The sequence below is a fragment of the Pelecanus crispus genome, chromosome 1 (assembly GCF_030463565.1).
Source record: "Pelecanus crispus isolate bPelCri1 chromosome 1, bPelCri1.pri, whole genome shotgun sequence".
NCBI lineage: Eukaryota > Metazoa > Chordata > Aves > Pelecaniformes > Pelecanidae > Pelecanus > Pelecanus crispus.
In genome coordinates this window covers 47152453-47171723 of record NC_134643.1, presented here as the reverse complement: position 1 = coordinate 47171723, position 19271 = coordinate 47152453, and the positions used below count along the sequence as shown (strand labels likewise).

Sequence of the window (19271 nt, the reverse complement as noted above, 5' to 3'; positions counted from 1 at the left end):
TTCAGGCTGGGACTTAGGAGTGGTAAAGCAGTCATCTTTGGAGGCAAGACAGATACAAAGTGCTCACAGACCCAGGTGAAAATTTAGGCATCAAAAAGGGCTAACAGTTCTGTGCTCAAACAATGATTAGAAAGACTTAGGATGAAAGTGAAAAAAATAAAAATAGCTGTTAACAAGTTAAACTTGTGTAAAAAACCACCAGATAATACAAGAAAATCTATAAAAGTAACTCCTAAATTATCACAAATTCAAAAGTGAAAGATAATGTAAAAAAAAAAGAATGTTTGGGAACATGTTAATCTGTTCTTCCTTCAAAGACAGTATAGCTAATACGCTTCAGTTTTACCTAATCTGACAGCATGTTTTTCATTTTGTTTTATATCTGCAACTGGGAATGCACTGAAAAAGGCAGATGATCAATGTGAATTGCCTAATTAAGTGAATGCATAATTAATCTAATGAGAATAATCCATTTTTATAATGAAAAAGGAATCGTTAAACAATTTAGAGTTATTAGAAACAATGTATTATTCAAAGGAAACTGTTTTAAAAGGAGGTCTCAATGGTGATTAATAAAACAGAGTTAATTTGAACATCCTGTTGGGTTCTAGACTTCCCCATTCCAATTAAGCCATTACAAATGTAAGGGAGGAGGGACCTCTGTACACACATTCATCTTGAAACCTCACTTCTTTCTCTCTCTCTTTGTCCCTCATTCCATTTTCATTATGTTGGAGAGAGGCCACTATTATGCACTTTAAGAGGTATGGTAGCAAAACCTATTTTTAGCAAATAATTAAAATGAAACCTGCTTTAGTGGTGGGTTTTGTTGTGGGTTTTTTTTTTGTTGTTGTTTAAACAGCAAATTACAAAGGAAATAAGACAGTTTTGGAGGTAAAATGTTTGTACAACTTAAATTTCACTGTAGCTTTATGGGTTTTTTTGTTTGTTTGCTTGTTTAAGTGAAAGCTAGTACAGAAAGCCTTCAACAACCTCAAACTGCTCAACTACACTGTGTCCTACTAGCCATCTCAATGAAAAAATACTGAAGAATTTATTTTTGTTTCTTTTCAAACAGACAAGCACTTAAGTATTTCTCTGAAATTCATCTCATCTCTCTGCATTGACAAATTTTATACAGAACCTTTCTTCAACTTCTCCTGAGATAGGCTCAGTGCAGACAGAAATGGGAGATCTGTATTTCCTTTGTGGGCAGTCAATACTGTATCCAAAACTAAATAATCTGTGGGCCATAATGTCACTGGTCTGACCTGGCTGAACATTTCTATGTTTGGCACACCTGTTAACAAATTTGACTTACTGATTCTTTAAATGCCAACATGTTCTTAAAATATTTACATGAAAATTCCTTTGGAATTGGTTAGTTCATAGGTATCTCTCCATGGTTTCTTAGATTAATACTTGGATTCATCCCACCTGACTATAAGCATTTAATCGAGGTACCTAGGTTAGAAAGCATCCCCTCTACGGTCAGTGGAGACTATTCCAATTATGTCATCAATCTGTTGATCACAGAAGCCACTGAGGTCCTGCAGGATCCAAAATGGCATACTTGAATTAAATGTTCAGAGTACAGTGGGATGCATGAGAGCCAATATGTTGAGTAGATGTGGGTAGGATATTTTGAAGAAAACTTTCCCAGAGAAAACAAAGATGGAAATTAAAAAATAAATAAGCATTTATGAAGTTCAAGTCAGTATAGTCAAAACTGTTCACTTTAAATATTTTTTAAAAAATGTGTATTAAAAATACGCAATTAAAAGCCTCAAGCTTTATAGGAGCATTCAAATCTAGTATCTGAAATAATCTTCTCCAGTGTTTTAGTTTAAAAACATCTAGGCTGTGCCACAAATAACATTTTCATTGCCAGAGAATTAAAAAAAAAAAAAAAAATTGCACTTCTGCACTCTTTCCTCTGCCATTTTTTCTTCTTCCTGATTCATATGCATTTTCTCTCTTTTACCTGTTAGGTGTTTCTGGTAGTGTACCATGTATCTGAGTAGCTTGTATCAGATCACCCATCAAGATGACATATTTGTAAGACAATGGTTCTGCACAAAGTTCAGATGTTCGATCTGCTGGAGGGTAGGATGGCCCTGCAGAGGGACCTGGACAGGCTGGACCGATGGGCCAAGGCCAACTGTATGAGGTGCAACAAGGCCAAGTGTCGGGTCCTGCACTTCGGTCACAACAACCCCATGCAACACTATAGGCTTGGGGAAGAGTGGCTGGAAAGCTGCCTGGCCGAAAAGGACCTGGGGGTGTTGGTCGACAGCTGGCTGAACATGAGCCAGTAGTGTGCCCAGGTGGCCAAGAAGGCCAACAGCATCCTGGTTTGTATCGGGAATAGTGTGGCCAGCAGGAGCAGGGAGGTGATTGTTCCCCTGTACTTGGCACTGGTGGGGCCGCACCTGGAATACTGTGTCCAGTTTTGGGCCCCTCAGTACAAGAAAGAAATTGAGGTGTTGGAGAGTGTTCAGAGAAGGGCAACAAAGCTGGTGAAGGGTCTGGAGCACAGGCCTTATGAGGAGCGGCTGAGGGAACTGGAGTGGTTTAGCCTGGAGAAGAGGAGGCTGAGGGAGAGACCTTGTCGCTCTCTACAACTACCTGAAAGGAGGTTGTAGCCAGGTGGGTGTTGGTCTCTTCTCCCACGTAGTTAGTGATAGGACGAGAGGAAATGGGCTTAAGCTGCGCCAGGAGAGGTTTGGATTGGATATTAGGAAAAATTTCTTCACGGAAAGGGTGGTCAAGCATTGGAAGAGGCTGCCCAGAGAGGTGGTGGAGTCCCCATCCCTGGAAGTGTTCAAAAAATGGGTAAATGTGGCACTTGGGGACATGGTTTAGTCTAGTCTACCCTTGATTGGTTTAGTGTGGACTTGGTAGTGTAGGTTAATGGTTGGACTGGATGATCTTAAAGGTCTTTTCCAACCTAAACAATTCTATGATTCTGTGATTCTAGATAACTGACATATGGGAAAGGAAAAGGGGAAAAGGAGCAAATGTGGACAGGTGAGCAGCTGCCTGCATTTCAGCCTGAGAGGGGACTGCCACCCTCTCTGGTCACTAGAGCAAAAGCCACTTCCCCTTATGTCCAATGAAGTGTCTGCAGAACATGTCTGCAGTGTGCAGGGATTTATATCTCTTCAGCTTTCCCACTAATTCTCCCTTCAGACATTTCCAAGCATAAAGAGTTTGAGAAACACTGCTTTAAACCTAAATCCACTGAAATCCAAAGACAGCAAATTACGTATACAAAACTAATCATAACACTACCTAGACCAGAGAAATGTGCTGTGGTGTTATTATCCCAAGAAGCAACCATGAAACTGTTTGCCTCTCTCCAAACTTTCATGTGATCAAATAAGCACCAAATCACATCTTCTAAGAATAGCTTTGGCTTAAGGCCTGAATTAAAACACATTATAATACAAATGTAAGCCTCTTAAAAAACATACAGAATATTGAAGATTTTTCCTGATAGCTCCAAAAAATTCTAAAAGGTTAGAAGTCAAAAAGAACATCTGCACATCCTGGGAGCACAAATTATAAGCGTGTGCATGCATGTGTGATTGGAAGAAAATCTTCAGTCCATTTATTCCTGCTACTCCATCAACACACTGTTGTGTCCCAACTGACCACTCTTTTCATTTGGCTGTTCCATGAAGTATGTGTTTTTTTTAGGGCTGATGCCAAATATTTTATTCTCTGTTCCAACATATTCATGCTGAGGAAAAAAGTAATCTCTAAAATTTACATGCAAAATATGGATGTATTTCCCCATAGTTTAACACTTGGCATATAGAATATGGACTGTACCTGTGACAAGGTGCTAAAACAAATTAATGAGATGTACACATAAAGCATAGTGTGTTCATTAGTGATTCCTGTGTAATATTTGGAGTGTCCCTGGTAACATACGCTACGGATTCTTGATCAACACAAGAAATAGGTGGAAGGGAAAAGGGAAAGAAAGGGGAAAAGGAAAGAAAGGGAAAAGGGAAAGAAAGCAAGGATAATTTATTTCAAATTTTACAAAGTCCTTTGCTCAAAGTGACAAGGTTTTGAGATCACCTGGACTACATAGACACATAAGCCAAGCAGAAGTAAACTGTATCTTTCTCATAGCTACTTTGATGTAAACATGGAGTAACATCACTGAATTTGGTGAGGTGATCAGAAGTTTACAATCAAAAGAGAAGGTTTTGTCTGCATTCAGTAGAGCTCTCTGTGTATAATACTCCATGACAGAGACCTAGTGACTGGTATAGAGAACTTTCTTGTGTCTACAGCCCTTCAGCATCACATTTTACTACGCTGGTATTCCAAACACAGACTAAATTTTGCACTTCACTCCTAATCCACAGAGCAGAATCTCACTTATGTTGCAATAATGACCTCTGCACAAGGACACAGAAACCACTTTTTGTACTTGTGACACAATAAAGGAAAAATTTGCTAAAGTTCTTAGGGAATAATCTTAATTAGGAAACTATACACCATTTTAATATTGCAGTCTGGTAATGAAGTAGTCAATACATCAGAGATGAATGATGAGTTGAATAACTTTGCTTTTAGTTTATAGGGTGCTTGAAAATGACACAGAGGGAACATTGCAGGAAAAGACAGGCAAGTTGATGAAGTAATGAGAGAGAAAAAGAAAAAAGTCTAGACATGTAATAAAATATACACCATCATAACTTCAATTGCCAGGACAGATTGTTGAGACCTACCTTTGAATTTGTATGCAAATAGATTTCCTAATAACTAAAGATAGATTTCTTAATAACAAAGGCTGGAAATGGCTTGAGTAGGATTTCCAGAAACAATCTGCGGCAACTTTTCCTTATTATCATGAGATATCAACTATACTTATATCCAATTGAAATAATGAAGCTTATGTGCACAAATACCCCTATCTGATTTACCTGCACAGGCATAAATAGAAGACAAGGTCACTAACCGCAATGATCCATAATGCAAAATAATGCAGCACTGGGCTACATTCATTTAAATACTATGACATGTTCTAAGTAACAATGTATCCCTTGATTCTGAGAGCCTAACAAACAGAATTTTACACTGCATAGGACCAAACAGAAATACCTTGTGTGAGCAATTCAGACAAATGAATCACACAAAGTAAAATCATGGTTATTATGTGAGATTAATTTTCCCTTTTGGCCACTCATTTTCATTTATTTTACATTTACCAGTTAGAATCAGAAGAGGAAATTAAAACAATATACGAAGATATATATATTATGCCTCTGGTTCCCTACCTTCTTCCTTAACTAAGATGAAATTTATTACTTCTTTCTATATTTTCCAATTGGGACCACATAACTTGCATTTTTAGATTTGTCTATTATCATTTTTAAAATACAGTAAGAATTAGTCCAAAAAGTTAAATATTTTTGTTTCCTTGGGACTAATCACATCTGGAAATATTTTTTGCACATCTAGCAACAACAATCCAAAGTTACAAAGATACCTTCAAATTAACTGTGTGCTTTAAGCACACGCATGGCTTAGTATGACAAAGGTATAGCCAACTTGTCAAAACCTTTAATAATACTTATCCATTTCAAGCCATGAAGATGCTGGGAAGGAGGTAGATGTAAGGCCCGTAAGTCTTCAACAAAAAACCAGACACTTCAATATATAGAACTCACGCACACTAAAGTATAACTTGTAGTTGCCCACCCACCGGCAGCCAGCAAAGTTAGGCCAAAACTGTTAATAATAATATTCCAGGCCATGAAACTTCCACATATGGCAGTAGTCACCTTTTTTTCTTTCCCAGAGAGGGAGCAATACTGAAATTCCCCTCACAGGAGGAAAGCTATGCAAAATATGAAAATCTTCACCTCTCCCTCCACAGTGATTAACAAATTGAAATGGAGATGAAGTTATACATGGTAGATTAGTTTCTTTCCCTTTAAAGAAGGTATTTTGGCAGTAGCACTTTTCAAATCCTTAATCACTCAGAGAGATTAACAGCAATCCTGGAATATGTGGGGAAACCCTATCTATCTGAAACGTACCATAATGCATGTAGCAGTTTCCTTTGGTAGGATCCAGCTGAATAGCCTTCACGAAGTACTTTTCTGCCTCATTCTTGCGTCCCTTAAAAAAAAAAAAAAAAAGAGGGAAAAATTATTTTAACAGTGTGTCACCATGGAGCGATCATGTACAGTTGCTATTTCCAAATTCCAGGCACTAGAGAAAAACAACTACTATTATCACTAGACTTAACCTAAGTAAATATGAATGTTTAAGTGTTACAGTAAGTTTTGTGGTCAGCTACTTTATGCTGCAGATCTCCAGACTGAGGAAGAAATGTGTCCAACATCGTCAATGTCCAAGAAGTAAGGAAGTGGTAGAAATGTATAGCAAAAAATATTGTAAATGGCTTTGGGTGAACGTCAAGCTCCACGCCACTTTTCTTCACAGGCATCAGGATGCGCATTACACAAACCCAAGCTAAAATCAGAAGGGAAGCTTGGAGGGAGGTTTAGTCATGCTTTTAAAAAAAAGAGGGTGGGGGAAGGCAAAAAACATGTTTTGGTTCTATGAAATCATAGAATATCTCGAGTTGGAAGGGACCCATAAGGATTATTGAGTCCAACTTCCTGCTCTTTGCAGGACTACCTAAAACTAAATCATATGACTAAGAGCATCATCCAGACACTCCTTGAACTCTGACAGGCTTGGTGCTGTGGCTATTTCCCTGGGGACACTGTTCCAGTGACCAACCACACTCAGTGAAGAACCTTTTCCTAATGTTCAATCTGAACTTCCCCTGATGCAGTTTCATGCCATTTCCTAGTGTCCTAAATAACACTACATACACAGCCAACACTAAAGTCACCACAAACAAAGGTATATAAGTAGAGAATATTTCTCATTTTAATGTGGGAAATAAAAAAATAGAAAATATTTCTGATTTTAATGTGGGAAGTAAGATTTCATCAGAAATAAATTCTGTCAGCCATAAAGCATAACTGAAATAGAAAAGGTAATGGGCAAGCGTATTAACCAGGGGAAGAAAAAAAAAAAACCCAAACAAAAAAAACCAAACAGAAATGATGGTAAAAAGAGCATACATGTTCTAAACCACCAATTTTCTTATCACTGAAATTATCAAGCCACTAAGGTTGCATTATGGCATACAAGTGCCAGAGCAGATCCATTAGCGGTCATCACTCTTTTCATGAAGAAAACAGCGCTATTGGATTAGCCTAGTCTGGTACTCAGACACAAATCACCATCAGCTATTCAATAAGATACCTGTGACCTGTTTATCCCTATCCCCATGAAATTAGTTGCTGCAGTTTGTGTTATAAAATAGAAGGCCTCCAGAATAAAGAACAGTTAAGCTTAACCACAGTGGAAGTGCATTGTGGTCTACACCTCTCAAGGTTGCCTTGAGTGTTATTTCACAGATATAAGCATATAGGTTTTCTCAAGTTTTGTGGTCTGGAAACAGACATTGCATACATCCTGCACTATCCCACAAGTTAACATAGGAATAATAACGAGGTCTGTTCATGATTACAGCTGCTCCAGATTCTCAGTATTTCCCTCAAGGGCGTTAGAAACAATAAAATAAAGAGAGAGAAAGAAGCGGTGCAGCACACCAAGAACTATATCAAGACCAGGTTCCATCAAAACTAACAGAGAGACCATATTTCTAAGAGATCACCGTGGCAGACATACAAGCAGGCTTATCATTTACAATATTCCAGTTTTACAAAACAAATGTCCATTGGAGGAAAGAGTTTAGCCTCATTATTTAGTAAGCTTTCTTTGGTAAACCCATATACCTTAAAACCACATCCACATGGCACAAGGCTCCTGCCAACCAAATGGTGTAACTATATGATAGACTGCATTATCTTATATTGCAGTGACTCTCAACACTGGTTTTTTTTTTTAAACAAAACAAAAACAAAGACCAAAACCAAAACAAAATTACATGTAGCCCAGACTGATTTCTCCTAACCCACTAGTGCAGTAAAGACACATCTACATATTAAATGCAATTTCTTTTTTTTTTTCAATAACATACAACCATAGTTGAGAACAAAAAGCAAAGAAAAAATAATCTCCAATTGAAAGCACAATGTAAATTTGGGTCAGTATAAAATAATTATTCAAATTAAGATAATTGGGGTGATGGTGGAGGAGTGAGGGTGATATACTTGAACACTAAATTTTTGCACATTTAACTCCAAGGTTGGCATTCTTAGTCTGGCAAAAGGTACCACAACATACCAAAGTCCAGCCTTGAGGCTTCAAAACAACAGACACCAAGCATATGTATCACTAATGCTGACAGAATTAACATCTACAGATTTTGCATCTTTGCTTTTTTTAACAGACTAACATCATTAGTTTTAGCGGGTTGCATGCTGTCTCTGTGTCTATTTCCAGAGCGTAAAAGAACAGTTCATTGAATACGGTCACAAAATATGTAGCTTCTGCCTACAGAACTATGACTGTAAGGCCACAAACATTTGTCAAACACGATTATTTTTCATTTACTGGGATCACCAAAAATACATGACTGTTCTACTCTTTTTGGCACTTTCCAAATGGCATATTGCACTCAAGTTCAGGCCAGTCAGGAGACCTAGAGAACATAATGATGACAGGTGCCAGCATACATAGCATCAAAGGAATGACTGTGCTATTAACAGGCTCAAATACCCATTAACAGATAAAGGGGAGAAGAATGTTACATTTTATCACCCAAGACATAAAATGATCTGACTACAAACAATCAGCACAGCTACATTTGTTCATGTTGGCCATCATTTTCCTATATCCACATTCATAAAAAATTAAAAAAAAAAAAAAGAAAGCATTTTCTTGCAGAATGGTATTCTGAGGAACCTTGCATCACACCATCTGAAATGTACTCTTTGGTGCCATGTCTGCCGCTAAGATGTCAATACCTCAACATAGATTTAATACACCTTATTTTTGTGTCAAATTATTTAAAATCCAATCACTTGACAAAATAAGGCTATTTCACAATTAAAATTTAGCATTTTTCAACTTTTTTCAATTATCCAACGCACACCTTAACTACAATAATAGAACGTACACATCATGTAGTTAGACTAAGATGGCAATCCCTGTCATTGTCCTTTCCACACTGTATGTGTTCATTGTTAAATAAAGCACATGGCACAAGGCAATAAATTTCTAACTTTTAAAGAAAATCCAAAGAATTGTTTAAACAGCTGAAAAATACCAATTTGGTGCAGGAAGGCATTTTGTGTGCATGTTCACTGTTATATGTATTGACCCATACAAATGCAGGCATTGAGAACCACTGGAAACCTCCCAATTTCTAGCAACAGGGTGTGCAGTTGTATATGCACAACCACATGCTTGGCAATTTTACAAAGCAAAAAATATAAGTTTACAACTGCATGCTAGCAGACTTATTTGAAGGATAAAAAAGTTATTCATAAGATTTTAATGGAAGGACTTGATGGCTCTAAGGATTAATAATGGGATACAAAATACCTTTCACCTGTTGGCCACCAGTTCACATCCAGTCCAGGTTGGTAGCTAATGAAAAGGTGCTATCTGACAGCTACTGGTTTGCTCAGGAGAAATGAGTGGGTGGCCCTAGCCCAAGCCCTAATGGAGATCCTCTGCACAGACGCACTGGCATATTTATGGCTTTTCAGTGCCGAGACCAATGAGACAGAATCATAAAACAATGAATGGCAATCTCATTGCTGGGGGGAAAAAAACATAATGAAGACACTTCAATAATCAATTTGGAAGACTGCGCTGATATTCTCCTTACTGGACCTGGACCTTACTCTAATGCCTGTAATGAGGACAAACTTTCAACAGTTTTCCACTAATAAAGAAAACCTGTTTTTTTACCCTGTGCATAAATAAAGATGAATAGCCCATGATTATCACCTTCCAGCAACACTAGCAAATTTAAAAGCAAAGAAGTAAATGTAACCGACACGTCTCTTATAACCTAGGATGCCAGTTGTCCTGGTTTTCGGAAATACCCTACTCTCCACAAATCATGCAGACTTCAAATCAGAATGGCTTTTTGCTTGCAGTTTTGGAAGCCAAACAGTTAAGTGTTTAAATACGAATTCAGGAGCTTGACTTTTAAGACCAATTCTCTGTAGAAGTTAACTGCAAAGGGTTTTTTGGTTGGTTGGTTGCTTCTTCCTAAGAGACCAGCACAATGGATCTGACCTCGCTAATATGCTCAGATATACCTCTTTCCTACATAAGACTGTTATAATCACCACAACAAACAAAAGAGAGCTAGCTAAGGGCAGTTGATGCATTAGGAGGAGACCCTGTATTTACCCTTAAAATATTAAAAAACTGAGGACAAAACTACTGTTTTTATATCCACCCCAATTTTTTTCCTGACTCTGCTGGCAAACTGTGCCAAATTCATGTTGAGGCAGCTGTTGTACTTCAGGCTGCTGGAGGCCCAAGGACCCTGAAATGCTAGTAAAATTGGAAAAGATTAATACAGCTGAGCAGCTCTGAATGACCCTCTTGTGGAAACTACGATGACACAGTGGCAACCAGTAAGGTGGTTCAACAAATTAGGTGGTCTCTGCAATTTAAACCAACTTGGTATTTCATAAATATTCATCATTCTTCAAAGTGTGCAAGGGTTTAATCAGTACAGCAGAGACTTCGCTCTTCAATATAGTTTTACCAGCTTTAGGTGGTAATAATGTGATTGCATAAGGAACTCAATTTGTGTCACAAATGCAGTTGACTGTCACTCCCTACATCTGCTCATTTTTTTTTTGCAAACATTCACATTTTTTAGTAAACGAATCGAATTATGAAAAGATTTCTTAATGGAAGATTGATTAAAGTGCGGACACTGAATACAGAAAAAATTATTTTACGTATTTCCTTCTTCACAGAGAAACTAAGCAAGGATAGTAAAAAGGTCTGAACTGAACTTGTGACTTCATTTCATGTTTCTCTAAGTTATCATAGACCTGCATATCTGTTTCATAACCAGTTCCTTTTGCCTTACAAGAGTTGTCACGGGACAGGTAAAACACAGTTTAAATGGTGTATAACTGAGTAAATTAGTGATAAAGTCTTGAAAAGGTTTTAGTTAGCTGAAAAAGAAACAGGTACTAGAGGGTAGCATCTTACAGTGAGGTCACTGACATATGCAAGCTCCCCATGCATCCTCTAAATATTAAAACTTAAATGACTTTAATATCTAGTATTTAGTATTTTTCCCTCATTTTGCTGTTATTTCTACAACTCTTCATTCTTCACGCTGAATTACAATGTGAATATCTTGCAACATAATTTGTATGTGAAATGCTAGTCCCACTGAAATACATGGGACTTGCATTATTTACATCAAAGGTCCAAAATTTATCTCAGTCTCTGTACTTCCTGTGCAGCAAAGAGATAAATCTTGCCTTTTCATCTCATCTTTATAGTAATAAAACAAAAACACTGAACATGGCAGAGAAGCAATGACTTCTAAAGGTTAACATCCGGCCCAGAAAAACACACACACAAGGCAAGATCTGTAGTAAGTGATTTGTAGTGAGAAGCGCCATATCTTTAATCAGAAAAACAAATAGTTGTGGGAGGAGGAGTTTCCAGTCATGCAAAGCCCTTCTTTGCCCAACTAATATTAGTGGGCTTGTAAAAGACGCTGTCTTTTCAAAGTTTTCCTCTCTCATATCCTTAGATGATCACAGTGAGAAACAACACTGCTACTAGTACTGATCCCCTCAAGTTTTGGCTAACAACTTCAAGAACAGGAGAATATTACTCCTCTTTGGTATAATATATTAATCTCAGTGTATGGGAGAAAGAATTGGATTACTTCAGCGGAAATTAGGGTATGAATCTGTGTCTACTAATCCACAATAATTCACCATATACTAATCTTTACCTCATAGTAAATGTGAGGCAACTTTCTCATTATTGTCCAATGTGACGCATTCACATACCTTTGGCCCTGAGTTCATGAGTCATTTCACTGGACCAGGGTCCTCACATGCAGGTTGGTCTATGCATACTCCTTGTGTAATCCAGTAAATTACTTTTAGAAATAAGCCTTGGTAGGAGCAATAAAATGCAATGTCTTCTTTAAGGTGCAAATAGAGGATTAAACTAAAGTGGTTCATTTCCATCTAAATATATCACATTAGTCCTCCTTCAACCACAGGTGGATTTTTGTTGACTAAAAATCCATCTACCAGCCTGACTGAGATTCTACTGAAGTAGGTGTAATTTATCTATGAGCCAAGGTTATTTTAGAGACTAATAACATAAACTGGGTTCTTGAGTCTACATCTACAGGGATAATTAATGGCATGATAACCAGAGAACTGAGATTTAAGCATTGCCCATTGACTTTGGTGGGAATCCACTGTAGCTTAAGCATTTTTGAATGTGACACCATTGCTAATACATAGATTTAGGAAACTAAAGCACAGCTCATAACTTTACTGGTTTGGGGTATGATTCAGAGCCTATTAACATGATATTTTCTTCAAGTAAAGCACTACGTATCCGATTAAGCAATAATATGTTAGAGCTATTTGACATCCATTTTCTTGTTTTATGGTTCTCATATCACAAAAAGCATTCTTGTTTTATTAAAGCATTCAAAATGATACAGGAAATAAATATAGGCATAGGTTTTTTTTTTTTCCTTGAAGTTTTTTTTGGGTTGTTTGTTTGTTTGGTTTTGCCTTTTTTTTTTTTAAATATATACCCATTTTTTAGTCTTTCTTTTTGGGCAACTTTAAGTCTAAGAGGAATTTACCCCATTATGTCACTGTTAAACCCAAGAAAGACTGTTTACAGTCTTAAGTAAACTTTTAAAGAACAGACTTCATTTGACACCTTGTGATTTATTTACTGCCTAGACCCATATTGAAATGTTCACCTCGGCCATTAAGCTTTAGATTATTTTATATCAAGAACATATAATGAAATGTTAAGTAAGTTTCCATGTTAGGCACTTCCTTTTCCATTCACTCGTAAGCCACATTTTGTATTTTCTGATAAAGTAGTGTATTAATATCTACTCATATTTCACTGGCCAGTCAGTAGAATATAAATTCACTATCTCCACATACCATTGTCACCGACTCCTATGAATTTCTTCTAAGCTAAATTTGGCTTATATCATGCATTTTTCTATGATTACTGACAAAATTACTACACACAGAGTAATAACAGGTGACTGGCGGCTATATTCAACCATGTAGCAAAACAAAAAGATCTCTTTCTTTCATGAAAGCAGTTCATCCTGTGTCAGTGATGTTTTCTACAACAAGCTTTAAATTTATGTTGAGTAAAGTGAGAAGTTTAGGGCTCCCTTTTTCCTGTCTACAGGAAGTTAGAAACAAGACACAGAAGATGAGATCCCTAAAGGAGGTTAGTGAGGGGTTATGTGCCTAAAAACCTGCTCCAGAGTAATCTACCAACTAGTTAGGCAGATAATGTTATATTTAAATGAAAATGCCCCGTTTTACAATTAATTCTGTTACATTTGGCATGCAGCCAAACATACGTCCTAAGGGGACTGAAAACTATATCTATAGATGCAATACTTATGGCATGCGGCCAACCTTAGAAGAAATACAAGCTCAAGAGATGTCAGCTATTGAAACTTCTGTAGTTCGGAAATCCTGACATTCAGCCTGGAGGTGTTAATGCTCCAGATACACCAGACAACCAAACCTTAAAAAAGTAGGGCTCGTGGTTCCGAAGTCAATAAACATGACTTTCCACATTGAAGAGGGAAACCCACACCTCGTATCCCCTACAAGCAAATTGCTTGTAAACTGGAAACAAAAATGAAAACAACTTCTCACATTTTGCAAATTTCAGAACTAAATCCAAACTTTGTGCTTCCATCAGTTTTAACCCTCAAGGGATTTCAAATGGCAAGAAAAGTTCTAGTGTCTGTGTCAGACTCCAAAGACAAACTGAATACACGACAGAAAAGTAGCAGTGGCTATTTGCTTGGCTTAACTTGACTTCTTAGGGAGGGCCTTCTCAAGGATTCAATGTCATTTATACTTTATTATGATGGGGGTTTAACTGAAATATTGAATTTTCATTAAAAAATTCTTCCTAGAAGTAGTACTAACAGCCAAAGGATTTAGCCTCCCAAAATGAAATATCTAACAGCTTTGCTCATCTAATTAAATTGACCCACTCAGAAAATATGTTTTCATAGATTAAAGATTTCTGTATGTGTAGGGGTTTATTTATCATTCCCAAAAGAAGTATTACTAAAAATATTTTTTGTTGTTTTAAAGGAATTGATTACTAAAAGAAGGGATAAACTGTTCTAGAAAATCATATCTAAATTTAACATATATCATTTCAATTGCTATGTCTTAAAAACAGTCACAATTCTTTCAACATCATGACTGTTCTACCTCATCCCTGCTTTCTTCCAATTTGTGTAAATCTAGACAGACAGAAAAAGAGTAGCAATCAACCAGTGACATAAAAAATGACAATATGACAGAGCTATCCAACAGAAATGCAAATTTCCTTTCTGTGCTGGAACATAAGCAGCAAGTAATTACAGAAATAGTAAATGTTGAATTAGTCTATTCATTATTGCTTTATATAGCCCTTTTCCCCTGCTGTCCCATTTCTTTCTATTCTTACTACCTTCCATTTATTTCTATGTTGTCATTTATCTGTATTTATTTTGAGATGACTCTCAAGGACTACACAAATTACTGAATACAACAGGGTATTTGATAGTGGCACCCTGAGTAATTTCACAACTAAACAAAGATGGCAGGATACCTCTCTGGCCTTCTATTTGTCAGGAACAGAAGCTACAAAAAACTGCAGGGAAAAATATGGCCACGCACTGAGGAGGGAGTATTTTGAAACTTAAAAAAAAGTATCTAACTTTAGTGTTGATACTTGAATGTCACAATCCTGTTTCTTTTATTTGAATCCAAAACATCGGCGGTCTCTATCATGTCTATGTCTAGTTTCTCCCCACGCCCCTCTGGAGAAAATGTTTTAAAATATTTTAGATTTTAGGGAATCTTCTAGGGTGATTATTACTGAATTTAATATGGTTTGGAGCTGTAACACAGAAATTTTACAAGGCAAAGTAAATTTTTCTTACAGCACTTTGGGTGATTTTCCAAGCCAGTAAAACATAGGAGATTAACAGCACTGTGTGGTGCTGTGTAAAATGCAAGAAAACACTGTGCAATTTTTTCCAAAGAAATACAGCAAAGCCTGTAATTCCTAGATGCAACATGCTAAATGTTACATTATGGGGCTGCCCCTAAGTACTTTAGCAATTATAGGCACTACTGAAAGCTGTGAGGGGTGGTTTGTGGGCTGAAGATCACTAAAAACAGATAAAACAAAACTTCAAAACCGATTTATTTATAACTGAAATAAAGCTTCTCAGACTAGCATGCTACTATAACAACCATCCGCTGCCTGATGGCAGAGAGGTCAGCCATTAGGAGGGAGGGTTTCTTAGTCTTCTCTTTAAGAAGACTAAAGAGAGAGGAGAAAAAAAATTTAAAAGCCTTACTTATAAATTTTTCTTTTTTTTTTTTAGCATGATAGCCAACTCTTTCTCTTCTAGACGGTCTGCTCATAAAATGGAAAATGAATTACAGCACATGCTCAAGGCCTCATCTGGCACTGTCATTTCTGACAGACTCATTTTTATCTTAGAACTGGGAGCCTTGCAATTTTAAAGCCTTTTACAAAAATTATGCTTTTCTTTGTGATATAGAAATAAATTACCTAAGCAAGGGATGAGGCTCAGATGCTGTAGCACCAAACTTCCATGCTACCAGGAGATCAGCTAGGTCAACTTACATGTCACACTGACAAATAAAATTCTCAAGCAATTTATGCAGCTTAACAAGTTAAAGATATGAAAAGCACTTGGAAATACATAATGCTAAAGCACTGCAGTCCTAAACAGCTACATGTTGTTTCTGAAAAATAAATAATAAAAAAAAGAAAAGCACAAACTTAAGCCCCAGATAACTGGCTATTTTCCAATTATTCTACTAGCTGAGCTACTAATCATGCTTTTCAACAGCTAAATTATGCTGTTCCAATATATTTTCAGGAAAATTGTAGCTTAGTGAGCTGTAATTTTTAGATATGAACATATAACATTATCCAATATAGGGGTTATGAAATACTTGTGACATGATATTAGGTAAGACAACTGTAAATTCATTAGCTATTCCTTTGGAGGTCTTAAGTTGGTCTGTTTTTTTCTGCATATACAGCAGCATGCCCAAGTCCACCTGGCACTTCTTGTATCCCAAAAGAGTTAACAAGCCTTGAGACAAATGTTTGCATTAAAATAAAAACAAAATTGTTTTAGTATGTTAAGTAATTTTTTACTCCAAAGGTTTTATTGCATGCAAATTAGAACTATACCACTTATGTATTTCAAGAATTAATGACAAATTAACAGTTAATTTTGGTTTGGTTTTCGGTTGGTTGGTTGGTTTGGTTTATGTCAATGTAAATTACAGTTATTACAAGCTGAACAGCATGTTCTGAGTTTTAAAAATGTATCTTTGAAGTTATTCAGGAAGTAACTTTACTGAGAATAATTTTGTGCAGAAATGCCATGTTTAGTATTTAGAATTATCATTGATGGATAAAAGTTTGTCACCAGCAGGTTTTCAGAGGTAGAGAAAGGAAGCTTGTTTTATTTGGATTTCTATTTCATTTTTTACTTTATTGGGTTACTTTGGGTTTGCATCTTTCCATATTCCCAGATACATACATACAAAAATTTGTGTAGGCGCTGGAGAAGGAAATACTATTTCTAGAGGTTTGCCTAATCACCTGTCAGAGACTGGGCTTATAACACTCTATACTCTCAATTTTCACATACTTCTAAACTCAGAAATTCTCCTCTTCTTGAATAAATACCTTTTTAACTGTTCATTAAAACATTTCTAGAAGTAAACAAACAAACTACTTATTAACACCATCAAAGGTTGTCAGTGAGGTTCATCTCGGAAGAGAATGTTACACAAATAACAAAACCTGTTTTTTGAAGACTTTTTCTGAAATAAATGGAAACTTATGAATGAAATAATTTACAAATTGTATGTGCTTTTATTGAGCATGTTTTATTGAGCATATTTTATTCAGCACTGGTGCAGCCTCACCTTGAATACTGTGTGAAGTTCTGGGCCCCACAATTTAAGAAGGCTGTTAAGGTCCTTGCATGTGTCCAGAGAAGGGCAACAAAATTGGTAAAAGGGCTGAAAGGTGTGTCCTGTGAGAAGCGGCTAAGGACTTTGGGCTTGTCTACTTTGGAAAAAAGGAGGCTGAGGGCCAACCTCATTGCTCTCTACATCTTCCTGAGGAGAGGAACTGGAGAGGGAGGTGCCATTATCTTCTCCCTGGTATCCAGTGGCAGGACACGTGGGAATGGTTCAAAGCTGCACCAGGGGAGGTTTAGACTGGACGTTAGGAGGCATTTCTTTACTGAGAGGGTGGTCAAACACTAGAACAGGCTTTTCTAGAGAGGTGGTCAATGCCCTAAGCCTGTCAGTGTTTAAGAGGCATTTAGACAATGCCTTTAATAACATGATTTAATTTTTGGTCAGCCCTGAATTGGTCAGGCAGTTGGACTAGATGATCACTGAAGGTCCCTTTCAACTGAAATATTCTATTCTATTCTATATACAAACCCAAAAGAATTAGCACAAGTAAAATTACATAGCATACATTATGTTTTTGTTTACTATTGTTTATTTCATCTCTCACAAAATGGAATTTTAAAATTTAAATTGCCCTTTGGAACAGTAGTGACATTAGCTACGTGCAAATGGGAAACTGGTAAAATCAGCCTGAGATGATTACACAAATTAGTATCTGTCACTTACAGCATGGTTATAATAATTTTAAGTTTATTACAGCAGATGAATTGTGATTTACCTTCTTTGCAGTTTTACATGCCACTCATGACCTTGCAAGGGGTAACCCATTCTGGTAGAAGCTAATCCTCCTCTAAAATCTCTTTTCCGTAAGAGAGGATAATAGATGTTAATACTAAATACATGTCTGTACCTCAACTTTGACTCAAAACACTGCATTTTAGTGAACTGGAACTAGCTTCAGCATGAAAACAAAGAAAGGTACACAGAATCATAGAACAATTCATGTTGGAAGTGACCTTCATCCTGTCCAATCCCCTGCTCAAAGTAGAGTTAATATTTTATTTAGACCAGATTGATTGTACAGGTTATTGTTCAAGTTAGAAATAATAATAATAATAAAAAAAAACCAAACAAAAAAGCCCAAACATATTTTTCATTGCTAAGCTAATAAACTCATCTAGTATATGGTGCCTTTATTTTAAGTTTGCTGTGGAACTCAGTATTAAAATAAAAAAGAAAAGTCAGACACAGGTCATTGTGGATTTAGAAAATGTGCAGAGTTCCTAGTTTGTGTTTGACAGAACCAAGGCCAGACAACATGAACAAAACAAACAGCTTACACTCTAGAACACCCATTTATTTCTATGTCCCTGTTCATGAAAATTTGAAAAGCTTTTGCTGAAAGCTGGTAAAGGATAGCCTGCTGTAATGACCAAGAAATTTTGCAAATCTCTAGTCTACACACTGGGCATAGGTCGCCCTTACAGTCCCTTACGGGAAGGCAAAAAAAATAGAAGGTACAAGAAGGCAGTCCATGTATCCAGATTGGCACTAAGGGATTAAATGAATCATGTCATCCTGCTTTTAGTAAGTATTAATACTGGCAACAGACTTGAGGAAGCAGAAAAGCTGGGGTTAAAATTAAGCCACGCCATTGGAATTTAAATCAGGAAGTAAAACATAGCTGAATTTGTGCACTTTACAGGTTTGACTTTGCTGCTATTAGTTTTTGTACTAGAATTGCCTTTGGTTGGAACTTAGGAACTTGTATGAAACCTTCCTCCTCTCCTCCCTCACACCCCAGTTTCACTGACAGAAAAATTTTCTATGTTAGCACCCACTTCCACCCTTCACTTCATCAGCCATCTCACATTTCTCTCCTGGAAAAGAGACACAGAGAAGTGTTATCAATAGTTTTGTCTCAGCATTTATGTTCAGAAACAGGATTGCAAAGAAGTCTGAAGGTTTGGTTCCAATAGATGAGAGGAAAGAAGCCTCTAAAATGCCCCTCCTCTAACATCTGAAAACTTACCGAAGCAG

The 19271-nt window shown here is 36.8% G+C and overlaps 1 protein-coding gene across 1 annotated transcript in view; it reads right to left on the bottom strand.

The window, feature by feature from the left end:
- The window catches only part of TMTC2 (transmembrane O-mannosyltransferase targeting cadherins 2), a 259966-nt gene that overhangs the window by 38081 nt on the left and 202614 nt on the right, over nucleotides 1-19271 (bottom strand). Inside the window, exon 9 of the mRNA XM_075725112.1 lies at nucleotides 6066-6147. Coding sequence (XP_075581227.1) covers nucleotides 6066-6147 — 82 coding nt within the window. The remainder of the gene's footprint in view (nucleotides 1-6065; nucleotides 6148-19271) is intronic.